Here is a 27,133-nt window from a genome sequence, read left to right as displayed (position 1 = left end):
TCTTTAGTTCCAATTTTCTCCTTCCACCATCCCACCTGCTTTTAGCTGCCCCTTTACCCCTTGTCTGTTGTATTTTGTACACTTATCATTCACACTGAGAAAGTGTTTAACAAAAATCCCCTTTTTAAAAACTTTTTAGAGATCTCAGGTTTTTTTTGTTGGAAACTAGAGACACAAAGAATTAAACCGTCCTTCAGAATACAGTTTGTTGCGCACAGCTGCCCTGATCTAATGAGTCCTCACTGGCAGTTTGGCGTAACGAGCAGGAATATTGCTTGTCTGGGGGTCCATATGTCTGCTTAGGGATGTCAATCTATTCCACAAGAGATCTTTATGTGTCTTTATCAAAATAAACATTGTACACATACTGCAAAGGAAGGAATTGTGTTACCTGCATTTTATTTATTAATAATTAGATGATATTGTAATCTGTGTTTCGCTTCCTTTTTTAGAATGTTCCTGTTAGAACGCACTGTTTTATGATTTATTTATTTTTTCTGTCTATTTTGTATCCTCCTCAGTGGGGCGACATGGGATTTGCAACCGGAAAAATTGGACTTCACTCAGTTTCATCGAAAGCTCCGCAGCACCCCAAAGCACCCCCTGCCTCAAATAGACAGAGAAGGGTAACTTTTATTACTATCTTACTCAAATATTACTTCAATTTAAGAAATGTCTGAGAAATATGGAACGCACACCAGGCAGAGTGAATTTACACAGCTGTTGGATCTCAACGTGTCACTTCTCAGTGTCTACAGTAGGGGGCGCTTGTTACTGGTTATAACACAATGCACCATTTACTTGTGGATGGTGAACCAAGGACATTTAAGACTTCTCCACATGAGTGCGCTTGGCATGGGGTGTTCGGCACAGCACATTTAGACTGCAGCAGGGATTGCTGTTCCTTATCCCACCGCACCTCTCCTGTTCACACAGGTTTAAAGTTAGAATTTGGCTGTCTACCATAGTGCTATATCCAATGCTGCATCCCACACTAGTGCACGTAGATTGACACGTTGGTGTGTGAGTAGGGATCAGTGGTCCCTGCTGTCGTTTTAATTCTCTGTGCATGCGAACACCAGAGACCACCACATTCTGAAACTCTGCTGGTATCTGCTTAAGCAGTTTGGATACAGGGTGATAATTAAGGCTGTGAATCCCCCCCTCCCCTACATGTTATTTCCCCAACCTGTTCAGCTGCTTTTCTGGGGATTTTTATATTTAATGCATCACTATGTTGTGTAGTAGTGATTGAAACCACCTTGTAGATGTGTTCGCTCTTTTTAGGGCGTCTTGTGTCGCCTAGACGCAGCAGAGGTTGGAATCTTGTGAACTAAAGCATCAGTATGCAGCCAATCCATTCACTAGGCATGTGTGACAGTGGACAGTGCCCCCTATTCACCCCTTTCCCCGACCTCACTCTGTGCCGCCCGCCTCTTCGCTCTGTGGCCCGACTCCGTGCGGTCACTGGGTCCTAGTGAATTGATAGGCTGAACGTTGGTGGGTAACGATTAGATTTATAAGGGTGAATCACCTACTGCCTCCATTACATCTCTTATATCTTTTTAGGTTTGGCAAAGGTAAATGTGAGGACGGGGATGACATTAATCTGAACGACATAGAGAAAGTGCTTCCAACCTGGCAGGTAAGATTTATTCCTACGCTTTGTAGTTCACAGAACCGTGCGTCTCCGTGTGTCTCCGTGTGCCGTGCATCATAACAACATGTCTATGTATAATGTTTCCGCTTTACGCTGGGATCTGTAACTGATGTTTCTGCATGGGTCCAATAGGGAGTTTATAGTACTTTATGGGATAAAACCTCACACAGTTCTAACAGTAACATACATTTTAACAATTTGTACCATTGAATACTCTTCTTATAAACTGTGTCTGCGCACAGTGGGGGCAGCCATTTTTGGTGTGCCAATTATTCATCATGATGCAGCCTGGTCTTTCAGCAAATACTTGCAAATATTTGCATAAATTTAATTTTATATATATATATATATATATATATATATATATATATATATATATATATAATGTTAACCCATGCATGATACTCATGCATTCTAGTCAAATCAAGCTACTTAAGGTCTTAAAAAGGTTCTTGTCATGCATTTGGGCCTAGCCCAGGCCTCCTCAGGGGAAGAGCGTTACTTCCCGACGTAAGCGCCCTTTTTTAACGTGGTTTTGTCCACATGTCACCACCTCATCATTTTTCTCCATCACCTCATCCTTCATCTTCATCGCCACATCCTTCATCAAGCTACTTAAGGTGTTATAAACTCCCCACTGTCACCCCCGGCAACCACCAACCACTCCCAACTGTCACTTCTCCTTCCAGAAATATATAGGTCAGTGTATAACTCTGCCCAGCAGGTGGCGCTGCAGCTTGTTTTTTTTTTTCACACGCCACTAGGTGTATATATATATATATATATATATATATATATATATATATATATATATATATATATATATATATATATATATATATATATATATTCTACACACATGCACACTGCTCCCATCCGGCTATTTCTGAATGCCACTCGGCTGTCAAAATTTTCTGAGGAGAACATTGCACTGATCATGATGGTAATTAATTTTTTTACATTTGGTTTATGTTATAAAAAGAAACAACAAATCCTATATTGCTCTTTCTGCTGTTTTAGCTCCATCTAGTGGCTGTTTCTAAAACAGCGTTTTTTTTTTTTCGTCTATGGTTCACTTGCGTGTCGTATCTCTTCTTGCTGTAACTTTAGAGGCGTGCTATTAAGCACGTTCACTCTGAAAAAAATCTTCCATGGGGGGCACATGAACTGCCGTGTTATTCACCTCCTAGGGCTAGATTTACTAAACTGCGGGTTTGGAAAAGTGGAGATGTTGCTTATAGCAAACAATCAGATTCTAGCTTTCATTTATTTAGTGCATTCTACAAAATGACAGCTAGAATCTGATTGGTTGCTATAGGCAACATCTCCACTTTTCAAACCCGCAGTTTAGTAAATATACCCGCTAGTGTTCATACATATATTTGATTACTAGAAAAAATAAAATACTTAAATATAAATAGGACACATTTTCTCCAATTTCTGATATTTTTTGTTTTTTTTTCTTCAATGCTGTTACAGCATATCGGCAAATCTCTATCCCGCATCCAGCCAATGTTATTGTCATTAGTAAAACATTTCATAGCAAGTGTAGGGGCATTATATGAAGTCACCACCCCTTTCTGCCCTGCAAAATACTCCACTTGCTCCCCAAGCCTTCGAGCCCCCTCCCCCCGCTCCCTGGGTCAACGGGATAAATTCATATTTGTTTGGTTCCCTGGTCCGAGCTGAGCGAGTTGTATTTGTAATAAATATGTGGATTTTCCTATCATAGTGGTGTCAGGCTGAGCGTATGGGAAATGCAGAGGATGCTGGGTCTGTTACTCCTACACATTCCCAGTGTCCAGCAATCATTGTGTCTGTCAGCAGCTCTGCTAGACAATTATATCATTCTCTTCCAGCAAATCTAAAGATAGCCGGGCTGCAGATCTCCGCTGTCTTCTGCTGGCGAGATGAAGGACTTGGCCAGTGGCAGTCAGTGTCCGCTCACAGTGCGTTGTGTGAGGGTGTAATTAGTGGTCTGACACCTCCACGCATCTGCCACTGAGCTCAGAATAGCGCTGCAAGTCTCTGTCCGCTCCCAGACTTCATCAGATATTGTAATAATTGCACATGAAGATAGCATGAAGCTGCTGTCCGTAATGACCACATAGATCGCAAACCTAGAGAGCATCAGAGCCAAACACTTACCTGTAGCTATAGGGTGTTAGAACCTTCACTACACATTGCAATTGTTTCAAAAAAATTTTATTAGCCTCAGGTTGTTCTAGTCCCTTTAGTGTTCTAGAACTCTGGCTATAGGTTGTCACCGTCCAATTAGTGTGCTGACTGGGGGGCAGGGAGACACCTGCCCCTCCTCTCTGGGTCTGGTCCTCTTGGGTTGGGTCACTGGGCTATCTGCATTTTTTTTTTCCTTTTAAAATGTTCCTAGTAGGTGGCTGTGCTGGGTTTCGGCTGCTCTGATCGGCTACAGGTTGGTCTAGTCCACTCCTCAATTTTTTTTTTTATTTTTTTTTTAGTGAATAGTTTTATTGAAAACGTCAAATATGAGCAAATAGGGCAATCATCAGTACTGTGCTTAACATTTGAAAGCCATAAACATGTGCAAGTTAAGCATAGAACAAATAAAAGATCAAATTTGATGGGTTTTAATTTTGGTTAAAGTAGAAGAGGGAAGGGGGACCCCTCGGACATCGAAATGTCGGTGGAGGAATTAAAGAAAACCAAAGCAAGTTGCGATCATGTCCGAGTTCATGTTATTAGTAGAGGGAAGACGCCCTGTTAAACTGGGTCCATGAAGGCCCAAGGATGGAGTCCGTTGAGTCATTAAGATGCTGGTCATGTGATCCATTTCGTAAATGTACCACGTTCTTCTCTTAAGAGCTGCCATGGATGATGGATCTTCCGTTAGCTGGCTATCAAGCTAACTAGACAGCCACATGCCTATTAAGGTGTTTCGGGTAATCTGGGAAGAGCAGCTGCAGTAGTGTATACCGTGGTTGGAGGTCCGTGGCGGTTGTGAGTGGCCGGGCTGAGCTCGGGGACAATAGAATTGCTGAAGTTGATAGTGTCAAATTCGATATCAGCCCAAAGTCTAGAGCAGGGGTGGGGACTTTTTTTTTTTTTTTTTTTTTTTTTTTTTTTTTTTTTGTAGTTAAGGGCTATTTAGGTATTTATAACATCATTTGGGGCAATACAAAAAGATCGACTTAAAGATTAGCCTTCTAGATCTGGTCAAACATTTAATTAACTCGCCCCTAATGGGATGGTTGGAACTGCTATAACACATCCAACTTTCGGTTCATCGACTTTTGAGGTCTTTTCTGTGTACTGTAATTTCCTAAATCTTCATCTGAGATTCAGTTTTTGTGAGGATTGTTGATCGTGGACGTGTGGATAAAGGTTGGATTGGAGTTATCGTCTGTGTCGACAAAGACGCTGAATAAATGTGGTCTTGGAATATGGCAAGCTATGCAACATCCCAAGTTCATGCTGAGCCCATCATTGTGTTTTTTCTCCCCTTTACTTACCTTTTGGGCTGGCGGAGAAGCAGTGGATGGGAGGTTGGGGGAGCACCTCTCAGGCTTGGCGTCCGTCTTGCTTAGCCGCCTTACCGCATTTCGCCGGCCCTGCTTGTCAGGACCAGACCAAATGATTTTGCCGGCCTTATATGACCCGCCGGCTGGACGTTCCCCACCCCTGCTATAGAGCCAGTGGGGCAAATGGTACTGGATGCCTTGCGCTAGTTGCACCAAGAAGTATTTTTATTTTTTTTGAGGTTGGGTACACCCAAACCGTTCAGCCCAAATCGTTGTAAGACTTGTAATCTTACGCTGCTGGGGGGAGGCAGAGGTCCTAGTGGGGATATTTATAGGACACGTCTGAAATAGATAAGTAATCTATGAAGAATATTTATTTTAATGGAGGTGGTGTGGCCTGGAATTTATTGAAGTGCTACAAGTGGACCATTGAGACCATTTAATGGTAACGCACCTCTCTGCAACATTCGTTCCAGAAAATAGAGAGTTAAAAGGTTCATGCAGTGAGGACTCCACCCTGACGGATTCCAGTCACAATCTGCAGGATTTTTCCTAGGAAGTTGCATTTTTAACACCATCATTTCCAGATGGCTCAGGGAACAGCGTCTCCAACGTGTCTGTTAGTAATTATCGGGCCCGAAATGTTTCCACTTAAAAAAACAACAATCAAAACAGAAATTGCAAAACCTCATGAATACTGCGGGTTAGAAGTGCATCATGTTTGTACAGAGCAATTATTAGTTCGTTATCTCATGCATGTCAGTCTCTAAACTGTTCTAAAGTGGGCGTAGCTAGAACAACCTGTAGCCAATTAAATCATCAGAATGCCCTCAGCAGCACGGATTATTTCAGTAGACATGTACTGATCCCATTGGGCGAGGAAGTGACCTGTCCACTTGTTTGTTAATGAGGACAGGGGCAGTGTCATGATGTGAGGAGGGGAATGGAGGCAGCAGGAAGCCACAGACTGAGAGTTATATAGTTTAAGGAGCAGGGTCCTCCAGCAGCACAGGGCAGTGATGTGAGGTTATGTAAACTGGTGTTTGAGCACTCTAGGAAACAAAGCTCATACTTCCATACTATTGAGTCATGCAGTTAAGTGGCTAGAAATGTGTATACATGTGTATATGGTTATAGCACCAAGAAATAAGCTCTTGTATATAAAATTATATACATTTCGTTCACAAGTTTTTAAAGAACATGGAATTGTCGATTAACAAAAGACGGCTAATGGACCTCCCCTATTGTCAGCACTAATATAATTTATGTAACGTGAATCTAATAGACGCTGACGTGTCCTGCTGGTGTGACGCAGCTTTCGCTGGATCTATTAGAGTAAAAGTTCATTCTCTCTGATCCACCGACCTGGGGTTACCTGTAGTTTGGGTTGTTCCTGGTGATGGGTATACCTTGTATCTCCTATATCGCATGTACCTTGTAAGTTGTTCTGTACCCCTTTATTTACAATTCCCTTTATTGTACAACTCTGTTGAATAGGTTAGCGCAGTGTAACTTGTTCCACTTTTTGTTTGATGTATTTCCTCGTGCTGTCACTTGGGGGCGCTAAAACTCTACATGAGCAGCTGCTTATTTTTAACTGGCAAGACCTCGTAAAGTATGCACAGAGGAAGCCACAAAACTCTGTAATCTCACATTTTCCACGTCGCAAGGTCCGCTATTTTTGGCTCGTTACACGTAACGGCAAAGCTACATCTACACTGTAAACAGAGTTCAAGTGTCCGAACAACAAGTGTCCCCAGCCAGGACATTGCAGACATCTTGGCACTGGCGCCACGGGGGTATTGTCCCAGCCATCATAATATCTCTGCGGAGTCACAGCCAGTCGGTTATGACCAGGTCACGCAGTAATGGGAGAACAGGGTACGGCCGAGCCACCGCTGCTGTCACCTAAGATCATATTAATAGATGTTCTACTGAACTCGTCTCATTCCAGGTAGATACATTCGGTCACCGTGTTCCGTAAAGTTTTGTGCACAGATGTTTTGCAGATTAGGTTTCTGAGCTCTGTGGAATGTTGAACTCCGTTCCTGAGTGTAATTTCTAACTGGGATTCCGTACCCTAAAGGGTTTAATGGCAAAAAACTATCAGATTGTTTGAGGGTTGTAAGATCAACATCACACCTAAGATGACCCCATAAAGCAGGCAGCGGGAGGCTCGAAAAATCCTGGACTTTGTATCTGCTATTTATTCCTCTCCAGGAATCGGGGAGAGGCCCCTGGGAACAGGGATTGTCCCACTTTGCCAACCAAGCAGCACCGATGTAACCTTTTCACTGCCTCTCATGGCTATAAATGTGATTCCCACAACAGTTATGCCAGATTCTATATATTATACAGAACGTTCCGTATAATGTGAGTTGTCAATGTGCAGAGTAACGTTTGTGTAACCTAATACACAGGAAGACACACTGAGCTTTGACTACCACATTAATGGCCTGCAAAATAATTTCATAAAATCACAAATTTCATATTGTGGGTTTAAAAACAAAGCTGCAATCCCCTATATTATGAAAAATGGAAGTAATTTGTAAAACCTTTAAATAATCTTCAGTAACCAGAATGAGGTTGATCAGGAGATATATAATCTCCAGGGGTCACACACACCAAGGCGGGGGGGGCACAGCTCTGGGAATTCAGATACACAAACAGATGTATTTTTTTTAATTTTTTTTAAGGGGGCAATATTACCCCCCCCCCCCCCCCCCCTTCCACACCACTCCACTCCCTCCCTCCAAACCAAAAGTCTAGACCGGGTGGAGCACACTAGCGGATGTAATGCTATATGGGAGGTGGTGCACACTAGCGGATGTAATGCTGTATTGGGGGTGGAGCACATTAGCGGATGTAATGCTATATGGGGGGGTGGAGCACACTAGCGGATGTAATGCTATATGGGGGGTGGAGCGCACTAGCCGATGTAATGCTATATGGGAGGTGGAGCAGATAAGCGTATGTAATGCTATATGGGGGTGGAGCACACTAGCAGATGTAATGCTATATGGGAGGTGGAGCACACTAGCGGATGTAATGCTATATGGGGGGTGGAGCACACAAGCGGGTGTAATGCTGTATGGGGGGTGGAGCACACTAGCATATGTAATGCTATATGGGAGGTGGAGCACACTAGCAGATGTAATGCTATATGGGGGGTGGAGCACACTAGCGGATGTAATGCTATATAGGGGGTGGAGCTCACTAGCGGATGTAATGCTATATGGGGTGGAGCACACTAGCGGATGTAATGCTATATGGGGGTGGAGCACACTAGCGGATGTAATGCTATATTGGGAGGTGGAGCACACAAGCGGATGGAATGCTATATGGGGGGTGGAGCACACTAGCGGATGTAATGCTATATGGGGGGTGGAGCACACAAGCGGATGTAATGCTATATGGGGGGTGGAGCACACAAGCGGATGTAGTGCTATATGGGGGGTGGAGCACACAAGCGGATGTAATGTTATATGGGGGGTGGAGCACACTAGCGGATGTAATGCTATATGGGGGTGGAGCACACAAGCGGATGTAATGCTATATGGGGGGTGGAGCACACAAGCGGATGTAGTGCTATATGGGGGGTGGAGCACACAAGCGGATGTAATGTTATATGGGAGGTGGAGCACACTAGCGGATGTAATGCTATATGGGGGGTGGAGCAAACTAGCGGATGTAATGCTATATTGTGAGGTGGAGCACACTAGCGGATGTAATGCTATATGGGGGGTGCAGCACACTAGCGGATGTAATGCTATATGGGGGGTGGAGCTCACTAGCGGATGTAATGCTATATGGGGGTGGAGCACACTAGCGGATGTAATGCTATATTGGGAGGTGGAGCACACAAGCGGATGGAATGCTATATGGGGGGTGGAGCACACAAGCGGATGTAGTGCTATATGGGGGGTGGAGCACACAAGCGGATGTAATGTTATATGGGGAGGTGGAGCACACTAGCGGATGTAATGCTATATGGGGGTGGAGCACACTAGCGGATGTAATGCTATATTGGGAGGTGGAGCACACTAGCGGATGTAATGCTATATGGGGGGTGGAGCTCACTAGCGGATGTAATGCTATAGGGGGTGGAGCACACTAGCGGATGTAATGCTATATTGGGAGGTGGAGCACACAAGCGGATGTAATGCTATATGGGGGGTGGAGCTCACTAGCGGATGTAATGCTATATAGGGGTGGAGCACACTAGCGGATGTAGTGCTATATGGGGGGTGGAGCACACAAGCGGATGTAATGTTATATGGGGGTGGAGCACACTAGCGGATGTAATGCTATATTGGGAGGTGGAGCACACTAGCGGATGTAATGCTATATGGGGGGTGCAGCACACTAGCGGATGTAATGCTATATGGGGGGTGGAGCTCACTAGCGGATGTAATGCTATATGGGCAGAGAGTGCAGCACACTAGCGGATGTTAATGCTATATGGGGGGTGGAGCTCACTAGCGGATGTAATGCTATATGGGGGTGGAGCACACTAGCGGATGTAATGCTATATTGGGGGTGGAGCACACTAGCGGATGTAATGCTATATGGGGGGTGTAGCTCACTAGCGGATGTAATGCTATATGGGGGTGGAGCACACTAGCAGATGTAATGCTATATTGGGAGGTGGAGCACACAAGCGGATGGAATGCTATATGGGAGGTGGAGCACACTAGCAGATGTAATGCTATATGGGGGGTGGAGCACACTAGCGGATGTAATGCTATATTGGGAGGTGGAGCACACTAGCGGATGTAATGCTATATGGGGGGTGGAGCTCACTAGCGGATGTAATGCTATAGGGGGGTGGAGCACACTAGCGGATGTAATGCTATATTGGGAGGTGGAGCACACAAGCGGATGTAATGCTATATGGGGGGTGGAGCTCACTAGCGGATGTAATGCTATATGGGGGTGGAGCACACTAGCGGATGTAGTGCTATATGGGGGGTGGAGCACACAAGCGGATGTAATGTTATATGGGGAGGTGGAGCACACTAGCGGATGTAATGCTATATGGGGGGTGGAGCACACTAGCGGATGTAATGCTATATTGGGAGGTGGAGCACACTAGCGGATGTAATGCTATATGGGGGGTGGAGCTCACTAGCGGATGTAATGCTATAGGGGGGTGGAGCACACTAGCGGATGTAATGCTATATTGGGAGGTGGAGCACACAAGCGGATGTAATGCTATATGGGGGGTGGAGCTCACTAGCGGATGTAATGCTATATGGGGGTGGAGCACACTAGCGGATGTAGTGCTATATGGGGGGTGGAGCACACAAGCGGATGTAATGTTATATGGGGGTGGAGCACACTAGCGGATGTAATGCTATATTGGGAGGTGGAGCACACTAGCGGATGTAATGCTATATGGGGGGTGCAGCACACTAGCGGATGTAATGCTATATGGGGGGTGGAGCTCACTAGCGGATGTAATGCTATATGGGGGGTGCAGCACACTAGCGGATGTAATGCTATATGGGGGGTGGAGCTCACTAGCGGATGTAATGCTATATGGGGGTGGAGCACACTAGCGGATGTAATGCTATATTGGGGGTGGAGCACACTAGCGGATGTAATGCTATATGGGGGGTGTAGCTCACTAGCGGATGTAATGCTATATGGGGGTGGAGCACACTAGCAGATGTAATGCTATATTGGGAGGTGGAGCACACAAGCGGATGGAATGCTATATGGGAGGTGGAGCACACTAGCGGATGTAATGCTATATGGGGGGTGGAGCACACTAGCGGATGTAATGCTATATTGGGAGGTGGAGCACACTAGCGGATGTAATGCTATATGGGGGGTGCAGCACACTAGCGGATGTAATGCTATATGGGGGGTGGAGCTCACTAGCGGATGTAATGCTATATGGGGGTGGAGCACACTAGCGGATGTAATGCTATATTGGGGGTGGAGCACACTAGCGGATGTAATGCTATATGGGGGGTGTAGCTCACTAGCGGATGTAATGCTATATGGGGGTGGAGCACACTAGCGGATGTAATGCTATATGGGGGGTGGAGCACACTAGCGGATGTAATGCTATATGGGGGGTGGAGCACACAAGCGGATGTAATGCTATATGGGGGGTGGAGCACACTAGCGGATGTAACGCTATATGGGGGGTGGAGCACACTAGCGGATGTAATGCTATATGGGGGGTGGAGCACACAAGCGGATGTAATGCTATATGGGGGGTGGAGCATACTAGCGGATGTAACGCTATATGGGGGGTGGAGCACACTAGCGGGTGTAATGCTATATGGGGGGTGGAGCACACTAGCGGGTGTAACGCTATATGGGGGGTGGAGCACACTAGCGGATGTAACGCTATATGGGGGGTGGAGCACACAAGCGGATGTAATGCTATATGGGGGGTGGAGCACACTAGCGGATGTAATGCTATATGGGGGGTGGAGCACACAAGCGGATGGAATGCTATATGGGAGGTGGAGCACACAAGCGGATGTAATGCTATATGGGAGGTGGAGCACACTAGCGGGTGTAACGCTATATGGGGGGTGGAGCACACTAGCGGATGTAACGCTATATGGGGGGTGGAGCACACAAGCGGATGTAATGCTATATGGGGGGTGGAGCACACAAGCGGATGTAATGCTATATGGGGGGTGGAGCACACTAGCGGGTGTAATGCTATATGGGGGGTGGAGCACACTAGCGGATGTAACGCTATATGGGGGGTGGAGCACACTAGCGGGTGTAATGCTATATGGGGGGTGGAGCACACTAGCGGATGTAATGCTATATGGGGGGTGGAGCACACTAGCGGATGTAATGCTATATGGGGGGTGGAGCACACTAGCGGGTGTAATGCTATATGGGGGGTGGAGCACACTAGCGGATGTAACGCTATATGGGGGGTGGAGCACACTAGCGGGTGTAATGCTATATGGGGGGTGGAGCACACTAGCGGATGTAATGCTATATTGGGAGGTGGAGCACACAAGCGGATGTAATGCTATATGGGGGTGGAGCACACTAGCCGATGTAATGCTATATTGGGAGGTGGAGCACACAAGCGGATGTAATGCTATATGGGAGGTGGAGCACACTAGCGGATGTAATGCTATATGGGGGTGGAGCACACTAGCGGATGTAATGCTATATGGGGGGTGGAGCGCACTAGCGGATGTAATGCTATATGGGGGGTGGAGCACACTAGCGGATGTAATGTTATATGGGGGTGGAGCGCACTAGCGGATGTAATGCTATATTGGGAGGTGGAGCACACTAGCGGATGTAATGCTATATGGGGGTGGAGCACACTAGCGGATGTAATGCTATATGGGAGGTGGAGCACACTAGCGGGTGTAATGCTATATGGGGGGTGGAGCACACTAGCGGATGTAATGCTATATGGGAGGTGGAGCACACTAGCGGGTGTAATGCTATATGGGGGTGGAGCACACTAGCGGGTGTAATGCTATATGGGGGTGGAGCACACTAGCGGATGTAATGCTATATGGGGGGTGGAGCACACAAGCGGATGTAATGCTATATTGGGAGGTGGAGCACACTAGCGGATGTAACGCTATATGGGGGGTGGAGCACACTAGCGGGTGTAATGCTATATGGGGGTGGAGCACACTAGCGGATGTAATGTTATATGGGAGGTGGAGCACACTAGCGGGTGTAATGCTATATGGGGGGTGGAGCACACTAGCGGATGTAATGCTATATGGGGGTGGAGCACACAAGCGGATGTAATGCTATATGGGGGGTGGAGCACACTAGCCGATGTAATGCTATATGGGAGGTGGAGCACACTAGCGGATGTAACGCTATATGGGGGGTGGAGCACACTAGCGGATGTAATGCTATATGGGGGGTGGAGCACACTAGCGGATGTAATGCTATATGGGGGGTGGAGCACACTAGCGGATGTAATGCTATATGGGAGGTGGAGCACACTAGCGGGTGTAATGCTATATGGGGGGTGGAGCACACAAGCGGATGTAATGCTATATGGGGGGTGGAGCACACTAGCGGATGTAATGCTATATGGGAGGTGGAGCACACTAGCGGGTGTAATGCTATATGGGAGGTGGAGCACACTAGCGGATGTAATGCTATATGGGGGTGGAGCACACAAGCGGATGTAATGCTATATGGGGGGTGGAGCACACTAGCCGATGTAATGCTATATGGGAGGTGGAGCACACTAGCGGATGTAACGCTATATGGGGGGTGGAGCACACTAGCGGATGTAATGCTATATGGGGGGTGGAGCACACTAGCGGATGTAATGCTATATGGGGGGTGGAGCACACTAGCGGATGTAATGCTATATGGGAGGTGGAGCACACTAGCGGGTGTAATGCTATATGGGGGGTGGAGCACACTAGCGGATGTAACGCTATATGGGGGGTGGAGCACACAAGCGGATGTAATGCTATATGGGGGGTGGAGCACACTAGCGGATGTAATGCTATATGGGAGGTGGAGCACACTAGCGGGTGTAACGCTATATGGGGGGTGGAGCACACTAGCGGATGTAACGCTATATGGGGGGTGGAGCACACAAGCGGATGTAATGCTATATGGGGGGTGGAGCACACTAGCGGATGTAATGCTATATGGGAGGTGGAGCACACAAGCGGATGTAATGCTATATGGGGGGTGGAGCACACAAGCGGATGTAATGCTATATGGGGGGTGGAGCACACTAGCGGGTGTAATGCTATATGGGGGGTGGAGCACACTAGCGGATGTAACGCTATATGGGGGGTGGAGCACACTAGCGGGTGTAATGCTATATGGGGGGTGGAGCACACTAGCGGATGTAATGCTATATGGGGGGTGGAGCACACTAGCGGGTGTAATGCTATATGGGGGGTGGAGCACACTAGCGGATGTAACGCTATATGGGGGGTGGAGCACACTAGCGGGTGTAATGCTATATGGGGGGTGGAGCACACTAGCGGATGTAATGCTATATGGGGGGTGGAGCACACTAGCGGGTGTAATGCTATATGGGGGGTGGAGCACACTAGCGGATGTAATGCTATATGGGGGGTGGAGCACACAAGCGGGTGTAATGCTATATGGGGGGTGGAGCACACTAGCGGATGTAACGCTATATGGGGGGTGGAGCACACATTTGTCCAGGTCTTTCTTTTTAAAAGTATATCAAATCCCCACAGACAGAGGGGATGTTAAATCTAGGTCTGTGTCTTTTATCATTCATTGAACAAACCCTTTTTAATTTAATGATATGTTTGGAAGCCGTCTGTTCTGTACAGATCATATATACGGAAGATCTGATTTCTATTTTTGAACAAGAAAATTAAAAAAAAAAAACTTAAATTGTAATTTTGTTGATCAGTTTAATTGATTGGTACCAAAATACTGCCTTTTCCATGCTTCTGCTAGTTTGAGATAGGAGGAGGGGGAATATGTGTAGTGCACCAGAGATATATCAGAGGCTGTGACCTATGATGGCTCTAATGATGCCTCTGGTATATATGTAGAGCAACACTAAGCCTGAAATTAAAGTCACAGCACTTGAAGCATTAGGAATGGGAGAGAGGAGGATGTTTGAAAAATGCCAAGACCTTTGAATATTTGTTTTTAACGAAGGCCATTTAGACTCCATGAACTGATCATCTTAGCAGTGGTGCCATGTCTGTAACGTTCCCTGTCTGCACAGCGCAGCAGCCATCTATAGCACTGATACAGTCTCCATGCCTAAGCGAGGTCACGGGTTCCTAGTGAGTTACCAAGTTGCTCTTTAAAGAAGATTGGTACCGCCCACAAAATGTCTGCCTCCGTGGTGCCACTAGTGATCTGACAATCTGCCTTCTCATGAATGGCTGCCTCCATTGAGGTGCACACGAAACGTCGAAATAGTTCCCTTTGTTCTGGTTCCATTCAACAAAAACAAAGTTCCTTAATGTCTGTTATTGTTTCATTTTCCCAGACTGTTTAAGCCGTCTTCAGTGACAGGACTGTCAACATGCCCTCCGCTCCTGTGTACTTCTCATTGTCCCTGGCGCCCCTCCGCCCCCCTCCCCTCCGTCTTTGTGTCTATGGGAAATAAATTCAGAGTTTTTATCTATCTTGGGAAAAACCGTATTTCTTCAATCCAATCTAACATTCATAGTTCACTGGAGGAAATAATGCCGCAAAGCATTTCCTGCTGGTCTAAATGAGCCATTGGTTGGAGTCCTCCGTCCCCCCCAGCGTTTCCTCGCTGGGGTTATAAATAGACACGGTTACATTGTAAGAGACGAGAGGTTCTTTACACCATGAGCTTCCTGTCTGCTGCCGGCAGGTAACTGGCCATTATAGAGCCGCAGTACGTGACCTGGTGAATGCTACAGCGAGTCTCCCTCAAGGATCACCGGATGGACCCGTTCTAGGATAAAGGTCTCTGTGGAACCACTGAATGTTTAACCCCTTAGGGTCATTGGTGGAAGCTCAGTTGGATGCTGAATAGTTAGAGTGCTTTAGCGTTAGACGATCTGTTCTTGGGCGGGTTTATGTGAGTCCCCGTGCTGGGTGCGCAGGGGGGTTGTAGCGGTTTATTTGAGCCCCCGTGCTTGGGGTGGGAGGGTGATCTAGGCAAGCCCCCTGTACCTGGGTGCGCTGTGGAGCACAGCATACGACAGCACATACTGGGAGCTATAGCTAGGGGAGGGGGCAGTTTTTATACCTGTATTTGTTCTATAGAGTGAAGGAGAGTAATCGTTACGGCATCTTTTCTCCAGCTCTGATATGTTCTGTTGAGTGACATTTCTGATCATCGCGAGGTCTGCAATTCCAAAGACACCGCTCCGGTCAAGGGACGGCACACTGGTCTAAACGGGGGCTGCGTAAGAAATGCGGATTATGCCGAAGTGGACAATCCCTATTTTTAAAGCTTATACATTTCTTCTCTGTTTTGGCAGTTGTAAGATTCTGTGTCTGTGTACTTCAGACATAGACAGGCGCAGGATCTCTTACCCAGAATCCTTTTGTCTTGGCCATTCTGAAAACCACAAAGAAGAAGTTTGATGTTTGAACTTTACTTTGATCCTACAGTCTTCCCACATCAGGAGCATCACATTGCTACTCTGTGCTGCTGGAGGACCCTGCACCTTCCACTGTCTCTCTCCGTGGCTTCCCGCTGCCTCCCGTCTCCTCCTTACTTCATGACGCTGTCCCAGCCATGTGTAGCAAAAGTGGCGTTATCAGGGCAATCGGGAGTTGAAGATTGATCAGAAAAATGTGCTCTGCCCCTAGTCAAATGTACATTAAACCATAAATAATAGACTTCTGCTCTATCAGAATATCATATGTGCAGGATTGTTCAGCAAGAGCCATCTTCTACAGCCACTATGAGGAGCACTGCTCAACCATTTAGTGTGAAATTTCAATGACTGTTTGGTTTATAAAAATAAAAAAAAGTTTCAAATTTTAGGGAGGGTGCTCCAAATGATGGGTGTCTGCCGTTATATTACTTTAATTACCTTCACTTATTTTTGGATTCCTGGAATGTTTGCGTGCCTTAGATAATTTGCCAAGTTTCACGTTTTGCGCGATAATTCAGACAATAAAAGCCCAGTTTGTGTTAGTTTCCGTACAGCGGGGATGCGGCTTACGTGATGATCAGCATCTGTATGTGAGCGGGTCACCGTCCCTCTGACTCAATCGTACAATACAACGTGACACGTTGTGACTCCTGGCTGGAGAGCCGGCGTGTGGTCAGCGCTAGTCTGGAGGAAGCGTTTTCCTAGGATTTGGAACAATACTTGGGGTCAGCGATGTGAAATTCCCTTTTACACCCTCTTCCTCCCATTGTCAGGGGGATGTGCAGGCCCCTGTCGTGGGATGCTCACCGCTGTGTGATTGAGAGAGTTTACCAAGTGCAAAGCGAGTTTATTAGTGACATGTTCCAAAGTTATTGGCACTGGCAGGTTGTCCGGGGTCGCTCGCGTTCTGTACACCTGCCAGAAACATTGCAGGCAGCCATATTGTCTGAGACTGCAGCCTATACATTCACCAGAAATATGACTTTGTGATTTATTTTGGGGTCCCATTGCTGTTGACTTTAAGGGCTGCTTTTCTCAGTGTTGTGATCGGCATGTATGATTATATGGGGCAACATGGTGGCACACCGGTTAGCATTGCTGCCTCACAGACCTGGGGTCATGAGTTTGATTCCGACCAGGCCCCGATCTGTATATAGTTTGTATGGTCTCCCTGTGTTTGCGTTGGCTTCCTCCGCGTGCTCCAAAGACATATTGACAGGTTAATTGGCTTGACAAAATCTATCTGTGTTAGAGAGGTGGGGAATAAGATAGTAATCTCCAATGGGTCACAGGCTGTGAATGAATATATATTATCTGCATAATATGATTGGAATCATTTTTCTTTCTCCATGTAAAAAACACTTGGTTGGATGTATGAACTCATAGCGCTGCTTAGTTGATGGATTGTGGTCATCCTCTCTGCTTACAGCTCCATCATATCATAGGCAAACTGAGGCATTAGGAAACCCCCCATCCCAGCCTGGGGTACTGTATGCTTGAGGTGGCTGAACCCTGCCCCAGGACCAGCCACTTTGCACTTTGTGTGCAGATCGTTTCTGTCTGCACTGTTCACATTTCACATCTCTCCCCAACAAGTATTGAACGCAGTAAGAACAGGTAGGAGAGAGCCGGACAGTCTGACAATTGTTCTGATGCACTCAGTTAGGACCTTGTCCTGATTGTAGGGACAGGTGGGAGGTATGTCCTGCTTCACACGGCTCTGCTCGAAAAGGGAGAGCTGTGTGCACCTAACAGTAGTGCACGCAGCATTGCCGTGTATATTATGGGGATAGGAAGAGTTGGAGAGCAGCCAAGAACTGTCTAAAATTATAGCAACGCCCTGAAGCATGCTGGTCACGCCCACTGGCGGTGTGGCATGGAAACCCCTCTCTACAAATCCTGCGTTTGCCCCTGCATATATAACCCCTTCCCACATTACAATGTGCTGTCAGGAGGACCCTGCTCCTTCCACTATATAACGCTCAGTCTGTGGCTTCCTGCTGCCTCCATTCCCCTCCTCACATCATGTCACTGCTCCTGTCACATGCAGCCCTGTCCTCACTAACACATCACTCATCTCCTGATATACTCTGTGCTGCTGGGAGACCCTGCTCCTTCCACTATATAACTCTCAGTCTGTGGCTTCCTGCTGCCTCCATTCCCCTCCTCACATCATGTCACTGCCCCTGTCCTCACTGACACAATCACACATCGCACAGATAAGTGCTTACTGAAATGCTCGATGAAGTTAATCTGATGTGCACATTTCCACTCTGATGCTCTCGGTCAGTCTTCCTCTATACATCACAGCTCTCCTGCTTTGCATTTTGGAGTTAGTCACCCTGGGAGGGAGCATAATACATAAAGAGTATTTAACCTCCTTTTTTCCTAACTGCAAAGTGCACCAGGCACCATTTAGTAAATCAGTAACAAAACCATCACACGAATGTAGATGTGAATATAGTCTACACGAGTCTCCCAGGGTTCCCTGTACACATTAGCGGTTCTCCTCGGTTACAGGCTGATATTGTGTGTTACAGTGGAGGAACTCTGCAGCCGAAACACAGCCACTGTCCTAAGAGTTAATGTAACAAATACGTCTCCAACTCAACTTCCTCAATTACACAGATCTTTCAGCTTTTGATTGCCAGGTTTCGGAAGCGTGACTCACCATATATCTCTCTCTAAATGCTATTTCTCCGCCTTTCCCTCCCATATGTAATTTTATAAGGAATTCAGGCAGAGAGTTTGGATTTTCTCTGTGATTTACGGTGTATTAATTACCTGGATCTTTAGCTGAACTGCAGTCTGAAAATAGAGTGTGACTGTCGGAAGGACCCTCATCCAGTCATTATATTACTGCAAAGTCAGTCTCTTCTTACTCATCAGACTGTCTGCCTCTCTCTCCAAACCTAACATATTATAATAACAATAATATATAATAAAAAACACAAGCCGTGCTCATTAACTTGTATGTTGCAATACAAAATTAGGGGTCCCTATGATCCTGTATTTGCTGTTTTCTGTGCCATCATCTGATAAATCTAATCATATTTTTATACTTATATTTTATAATAAAAAAAGTTAAAGTAATAAATAAAAGCAATACTAGGGAAATATCACATTATTTCTATGGCATTATTGTGCATGGTACATTATTTTGCTAAAATCCAGATTTGTCCTATTTGCTTGGACACATGAGTAGCCAAATTCGATCGTCCTGTCCCGTCATTCAGCGATACCATCAGACAAAGCTGACTTCTCAAACCCACCGGCCTCATTAAGGCGACTGGTCGCCGTCCGCACAAGCTTAATGATCAGATAACGGCCATTTGCGTATTCAGCCAGGACAGGTGGATTAATAACTATTGTTCAGTGTGCGAGCTCCTTAAGTTATAATCCGTCACTGCCCCCCTAAAATGTTAAGAGCCCGTTGGCTTAGTGGTTAGCACTTCTGTCTCACAGCACTGGGGTCATGAGTTCAATTCCCGACCATGGCCCTATCTGTGTGGAGTTTGTATGTTCACCCCGTGTTTGCGTGGGTTTCTTCCGGGTGCTCAGGTTTCCTCCCACACTCCAAAAACGTACTAGTAGGTTAATTGGCTGCTATCAAAATTGACCCTAGTCTCTCTCTGTCTCTGTGTGTGTGTGTGTGTGTGTGTGTGTGTGTGTTAGGGAATTTAAACTGTGAGCTCCAATGGGGCAGGGACTGATGTGAATGAGTTCTCTGTACAGCGCTGCGGAATCAGTGGCGCTATATAAATAAATGATGATGAATAGAGGAAGTGATTGAACATGGAAAAAATTTGCACCAATCTCAAACAGACTTGAATTAGTACAACCTTTGTATTCTGGACGTCCTTTTGTAGGCTGTATTCTTATTTATGGAGCACAAGGTAAGTGATGAGCGCAGGATCGAAGGCCGAGGTAATGTTTGGTTGGCAGAACCTTGGCAGTACAGTACATACTTTTCCATCGTATTTCCTGTGATTGTTGGGGCCTTCCGTGACTTTTGATTCAGTTCAAGGATTTGTCTGTCTCTGAGTATCTTGGATGAGTCCAGTTACTGAGATGGTCCCAGCAACTGGACAATCCCACGTTGCTGATTGTGTGCAGAGATCATCCTGCAGAATCCACAATTACTGTTGTGGCCGATTCTTCCTGGATTTCTGTCCTTACTGTAAATAAAGCAATGTTACCGTAGTGTTCCGTAAACCTTTTACATCTAGATCGGAGCGGCGGATGTCTTTCGTACACACATGAGAAATAATTAACGGGTTCCCTTGGTCTGATGTGAACCTTACACAGATGTAGGTGTGTTTTTAATGGATTATTTTGTGTTGGTGCCTTTTATGTAAGATGTGTGAATTTGGAGGGAGCGGTAGGTAACCAGGGAAAGTGTGATTTAAATGAAAGAAGTTAATGACTCCAAACCAAGTTCCATCAAAAAACATGGCAAGGACTCGTACTGTAAGACAGTTACGTTGTGCGAGACAAAGGATATGTAGAATTTTAAAAATACAGTCGGTGATGCCACAGACTGTGTCCAGCTAAAAAAACAAATTGTGGGATCACTAAACATATATTAAGCACAATAGGAAATATTTGTATAGTAAAGTGCTTTTGGTTTCTAGTTTAGATATTTGATCATTTTGGATGCCCAGACCAATACCCACTGTCCTCCGATTGTTGCTTAGGGTTAAATATCTGTACATAAAGTGGGTGTAACAGAAGTGAACGTAAAAGAAAACAGGTGAAAATGAAATATGTTTTAATCTGTATTTCTTCCGTCCTTTTTTATCGTTTTGTGCTAATAATTTGTTGTTTATTTCCCTACATTCCTTAGAACTGTTACCTCAGCCAGTTCCCCATGAGACTGATAATCTCCCAGATAAAGAGGCTTTAGAGCCTTGTAACCTCGCAGCGATTTCCAATAGTTATCCGGTACATGTGTCACCTGTTGTTAAATTGCTTTTGTGTTTGTTTGTAAAAAATAAATAAATTCTACTTTCTTACCTTGAACAGCTGATGGGTTTGTAAGGGAATGCTGAATTGTTGCGGAATTTCTGATGTGAACACTGTCCATTAATTTTTACTTTAAACAAATGTGGCCCCCATCACAATGCTTTGTCTTCCTCCTTTTTTTTGCGTGATTGTGTCCATTTTAGTCTATGGTTTAGTATGTCAGGGTGGGAGTGCTCGATTATTCTCCTTGTAAGCAGATCATCACTTATTCTGTGTTCTACAAATACTGATTACTGTCAGTACAATTATATGGGTGGTTTTTATACTTGGATGCAGTTAGTTATGAATTCTAATCGTATTCTCATGCTCATGCTTCATATTGTAGAAAATGTCAGGTGTTGCTTGATTCCCTACTGAGATTCTGCTGTTGAAAAGAGAAAAGAAAATCGGATACAAATAAGATTTTATTTCTAAATGGCTATCTCCACCCAAAACATAGATTTTACTGTTTATTGTTGGGTGACGGGTCGATATGTAGCGTTGTCGTTCCTTTCCATGTTCCTGTCTCCTGCAGCATCCCCGCGCCTCTCCACCGCAATGACCAGGTCACGGCTGACTGACACTCTGGCACACCTGCTTATCAATCAGACAAAAGTCAAACTCCCGGCATGTCCTGGCCAGAATAGAGTCCCGGAGGAGGCCGCTGGCTCCTTTGGTCTTTATTAGGTTGTACGCCTGCGATCTATCCAGGACGTCACCCAGCTGCAACCGATTCACTGCTGCAAAGAGACACCGGGATGCTGCAGGAGACTGGTGGATGGGAGGGTTTATAATATATATATATTTTATATAATGTTTGTTAATGTATTTATTTTGCCTGTGTATGTGATCACTGAGCAGTTTGTTTTTTTTACTTTTTATTTTTACTTCCTTGACCTTGGAATGTTTCTTGCAAAGTTAGTGGCCGTAGAAATAGTCAGTTGAAGTTTTGAATGAATGTGCCGGTATGACACTACTTTATGTAACTCCTGTATTATTCAATTAACATTGAATGGAGGGACCTGAGGTACACGGAATAATGTATCGGGCTATTGTCTGTAGTCTGCACAGATGTTATATCTGGGGGATTGTTAGTCTACACAAGGACGCTGCCACACAGTAGCGATGCAGAGACAACGTCTCCTTCCCTCTCATTGTTTACACCGAGCATTTCATTTGCTGCAGATGTTGGCTGAGGTGAACGGTCTCCTCAGTCTAATGTTACCTTGGTAATGTGTTCTCCCCGTGTCCTGAAAAGATCTTTGTGCCACAGAATATGGTCCTTTTTCCTATTGTATCATTGTGCGCACTTTCATGTCGTTCTCTCATTCTACAGTTCCAACTTCTTTCTGTCATTTAAGTTAGTCAAAGCGATGTTTCACTAAAGATTAGTTACTCTCCCCCCTGCTTCTCTTCCCCACCCCAGGCCTATCACCCGCAGCCCCACGAAGCTGAGATAGCGCACACCAAAAAATTATTCAGGAGAAAACGAAACGACCGAAGGTAAGAGTTAAATCCCGCTGTCAAATACAATTTTATGTTACTTTATGTCGTACTTGAACAATACTCAATAAACCTGTTTCGCGTGTCCGCTGGAGGGTTTACGAAATCTGGCCAACCAATCTGACCAGGTACTTACCGAATCATCCTTGGGATTATAGACATTGCATATAGGACAGTCTATGACCGTGTAATGTATAAAACAAATCGGTCACTACAATATTTTCTCATTATTTTTACATTGGTGTTATATGAAGCAGAATTCTCCTTGGATGAATTGTTGGGTCCTTGTCAGGGTCAAAAAAATGAGTTTCTGGTTTCCTTGAACAATTATCAGTTTTAAAAAATCATCCTAACAGTATATGTAAAGGTTTCCATACTATAACAGAAGTAAACATGTTTGATACAGTGTTCTAGAACTCCCTGCAATATAATGTCTTCAGCTGTCGCTTATATCAGGCTCTGACAGTTCCCTGCGTTGTCTTTATGAATTGTACCCGCGTCTGACGCGGTCACCAGGCAGCCGGGGTTAATGGCACCTATACGTTCACTGGGATTCACCACCGAGGCACAAACCACGTTCACGGTGAACGGATTGGCTTAATCTTGGCGTAACCAGCACATTGGCTGTCTCCTCGCCGTAGGTGACGGCTACATCTTATCTGGAAGTTTTTGCATAAGGAGAAGACTATTAATTTTCCTCTATCGGATGGATTAACTTTTTGGGCTGAATGCTCTTGTAATGAATCCGTTCTTTGGAGATAAAAGAGCCCCTTTAAAAAATAAAAAGGTTGTTTTAAATTTGCTGTCCTCTAGAACAGGCTCCTGGAGAGGACCGTACGGAGACGGCGCGGTTGTCACCCCCCCCCCCTCCCCCACCTTCCAAGTTTAGTACGTATATCTGAGGCCCATAGTGTAGCGCACGGTGCACACAGCCACGTACCCCTCTGTGCTGCTGCATGGAAAGATTTATAGAAATTATATATTTAATCCATGGAAAACTGTCTGCTTTTCATTTCCTTCCCTGAGTTCTACAGGGCGCCGTGGAACGTGTTGGAGCTGTATAAATGAATTGTAATGAGCAGTTTCTACACCAGACACAGTGTAAAGTGGGTGCATCTGCCACAGCCTATAGTCTCTTATTTCCCCGGCAATTCTTAAAGGCGACCTGTCTGTAGTTACTGGAACCCTATTGTACGTAGACGTTGCACCGTGCCTTTTGTATGCTATGACTGTAGAAGAAATGAAATGGGGTTTTTATGTCGCTTGGTAAGCCCAGGAGAGATAGTTTGCTCTCAAGTCATCCTGCTTTTTCCTCTGTCCTGAGCTGCTTTCACGTACAGCTCGTCCGATGCTGACAAGGTATGCATGAGGAGCGGGAAAGAGCACTGCGCGTTGCCCAACTTGATTTGTGAATCGAATGTAGCTACATTGCCATCAGACTCCCGGGTAAACAAGGACACAGCAGAACTTTTTTTTTAATACATGCACTCCTTCCGCTATGTAACTTTTGCCCTTTGGCTTTCTCTTTCTCTCCATTCCTTACGTCACTACTCTGTGCTGTGGAGGACTCTGCTCCTTCCACTATATAACTCTCAGTCTGTGACTTCCTGCTGCCTTCATTCCCCTCCTCACATCATGTCACTGCCCCTGTCACATGCAGCCCTGTCCTCACTAACACATCACTCATCTCCTGATATACTCTGTGCTGCTGGAGGGTCCTGCTCCTTCCACTATATAACTCTGTCTGTGGCTTCCAGCTGCCTCCATTCCCCTCCTCACATCATGTCACTGCCCCTGTCACATGCAACCTTGTCCTCACTAACACATCACTCATCTCCTGATATACTCTGTGCTGCTGGGGGACCCTGCTCCTTCCACTATATAACTCTCAGTCTGTGGCTTCCTGCTGCCTCCATGCCCCTCCTCACAGACATAGTACCATGCAGGGACAGGTCACCACACCCCTCCTCTGCTGCTGTGACCATTCTGGTGATCTGGTCTGTGTGCTACGATGGCGGCAGTAATGGATGGTAGCGATTAAACAGGGATATGCATTGTAAAAGTTAATTATGATGCACCTGCTACCTGCATACAGTGGGGTCAGACACTTTGATGAACCAGTGTTCATGAGAATTCAGCATATACATGGAATCTCTTATATGGAAAATACTAATTCAGAGTTCTGAAAACTAGAAAATTTTAATCTCACAAAGACGTGATCACAAATATTTTTTTCCTAAATTTACTATGAAGACTTCTGATAAACCGTTTAGGAGAGGATGCTAAATATGGGAAATTTTAGTTTAATTTAGGTATGGTTCTTGAAATTATGAATAAATCCATTATCTATAAAATTATGTAAGGAGAATTTCTGATGATGGATGCCATACATCATCCCAAAATAATTCTTCACGGTCACATTTTTTTCCTGATTGTTGTCTAACATACGGTACTTGACATTTAGATAGGAGGTTGGTGCCTCTCTTGCATGTCCAAGTATAATGTCTGTGTAACTTTGAGCAGAAAATAACTGACACGCTATGCTTTGCAATTTAAGCTTTTTATCTCTCTGCAACATACTGTTCATTTGCTACTAGCTCTCTGATGAATCTTACAGTTTGGGAGCTGGGAGGACGTACACAATCACACATCTACTTGTGCTTTATATATGAACATGTTTACTTGTATATTAAAATTATCATAAAAATATAAACTTATAATTGAGGTACTATTAATACATAAATGCAAACATAAACTTTGCAAATCTATGTTCCATAAGAGATGTATTCGTCATTGTACTACAGGACTTCCTGTTTGGAATGTTTGTGAATTCTATACAGAAGACTTTCTAGCTACAGTAAGTTACAGACATTGCCGACACACTAAGTTATTAGTCATAGAGCACAGATTGTAATACATATTGTCCATTGATCACTGACTGGTATCTGCAAAGAATACTTTACAAAATAAAAATAGACCTCTGGGTAGTCCAACTTACCTGCCAATTTTTTCAGCCTGACCCACCAGCCTTTGGGTGATGCAAAACATCTACCTGCAGACAGATCTCCCTTGTTAATACCATTATCCAGAAGTCTGTTCTTCTTTTGCAGCACATTATTTGTCAATCTCAAGTATAGCTTGAAAATATCCTTAACTCTGCTGCATTGTGTACTATGTATGAGCCTTAATCTCTGAACACCGCAGGAAATGTTGAACTTTCAGCAAAACGAAGCTAGCCCTCGTCAGAAAGTATGTGCGTACGGCTCCATTGGCTTACAATAGTTTTTGGAATATCTGTGTTTGTCGAGTGTCTGATTTGAGTTCTGTGACAGTCCTTGGACAGAGGACTGGAGCTTTCCCCATGGGGCACAGCCTTTTTGTGAATTTTATTATTCGCTGCCTCCTGCAATGCCTGTTACATTTTTAGAGTTTTATAGCCCTGTTGCTAAGAAGACGTGACTGGACTGCAGAGCTTACAATCCGTTTTAGCTGACTGGCCAGTACAATGTGCATTAGTGCACGTACTTGTCGGCAGAGCCGGACAAACACTCTCGAGCAATCGGCGAGAAGGAAATGGACGAGTAGCGCACTTGTACTGCAACAAATATCCGTCTCCATGACTAGATTGTCTGCATCCACTATAGGTTTCCCACACGCTGTTTCAGTTCGTAGACAGAGCTAGGCGTATTCTTTTATTACCCCAAAAGTTGGAAGGAAGTGGGGCCTATATGAAGGAAAAATGTAACTGCAGACGCATCCCGAGCTTAAAGAGCGATTCATGAAAATAGAGACGTGGGAATTTTTATCTACAAAGACTGACTTCAGTGCTAACTATTGTCTGACTTATGCTCGATCTTAGTCATTCATTCCTGTCTGCAATCACATTTGTTGCCTAACCCTGCTCCAGTAACCTAAATACAAAGGACAGCATGTAAAGGAAGTGTCTATTATTTTCACTTATGTTAGTGTGTGTTTAGTGCACCTCTCACTAGAGGTGTTCAAACTATTTGACTCCGTTCCAAATTCAATCGAAACTTCTCATTTCGACCAACTATGACTTTTAGTTGAATCTTGAATATCAAAATCTTGTCCCTCTGTTAATAGGATCTCAAAGGTCTTATCATCATCACCATTTATTTATATAGCGCCACTGATTCTGCAGCGCTGTACAGAAAACTCACTCACATCAGTCCCTGCCCCATTGGGGCTTACAGTATAAATTCCCTAACATACACACACAGACAGACAGAGAGAGAGTGAGAGCGAGATTGCAGCCAATTAACCTACCAGTATGTTCTTGGAGTGTGGGAGGAAACCGAAGCACCCAGAGGAAACCCACGCAAACACGGGGAGAACATACAAACTCCTCACAGTTAAGGCCATGGTCGGAAATTGAACTCATG

At 45.1% G+C, this 27,133-nt stretch overlaps 1 protein-coding gene across 5 annotated transcripts in view; it reads left to right on the top strand.

The window, feature by feature from the left end:
- Positions 1-27,133, top strand: part of CTIF (cap binding complex dependent translation initiation factor) — a 154,324-nt gene that overhangs the window by 40,101 nt on the left and 87,090 nt on the right. For all 5 annotated transcript variants that reach the window (XM_075185905.1, XM_075185886.1, XM_075185911.1 and 2 more), the window contains exons 6-8: positions 522-626; positions 1,570-1,645; positions 22,654-22,730. In XM_075185905.1, coding sequence (XP_075042006.1) covers positions 522-626; positions 1,570-1,645; positions 22,654-22,730 — 258 coding nt within the window. The remainder of the gene's footprint in view (positions 1-521; positions 627-1,569; positions 1,646-22,653; positions 22,731-27,133) is intronic.

Source organism: Mixophyes fleayi, chromosome 1 (assembly GCF_038048845.1).
Source record: "Mixophyes fleayi isolate aMixFle1 chromosome 1, aMixFle1.hap1, whole genome shotgun sequence".
Classification (NCBI taxonomy): domain Eukaryota; kingdom Metazoa; phylum Chordata; class Amphibia; order Anura; family Limnodynastidae; genus Mixophyes; species Mixophyes fleayi.
Note: the sequence above shows the minus strand (reverse complement) of the source record. Positions and strands in the feature narration are given on the sequence as shown.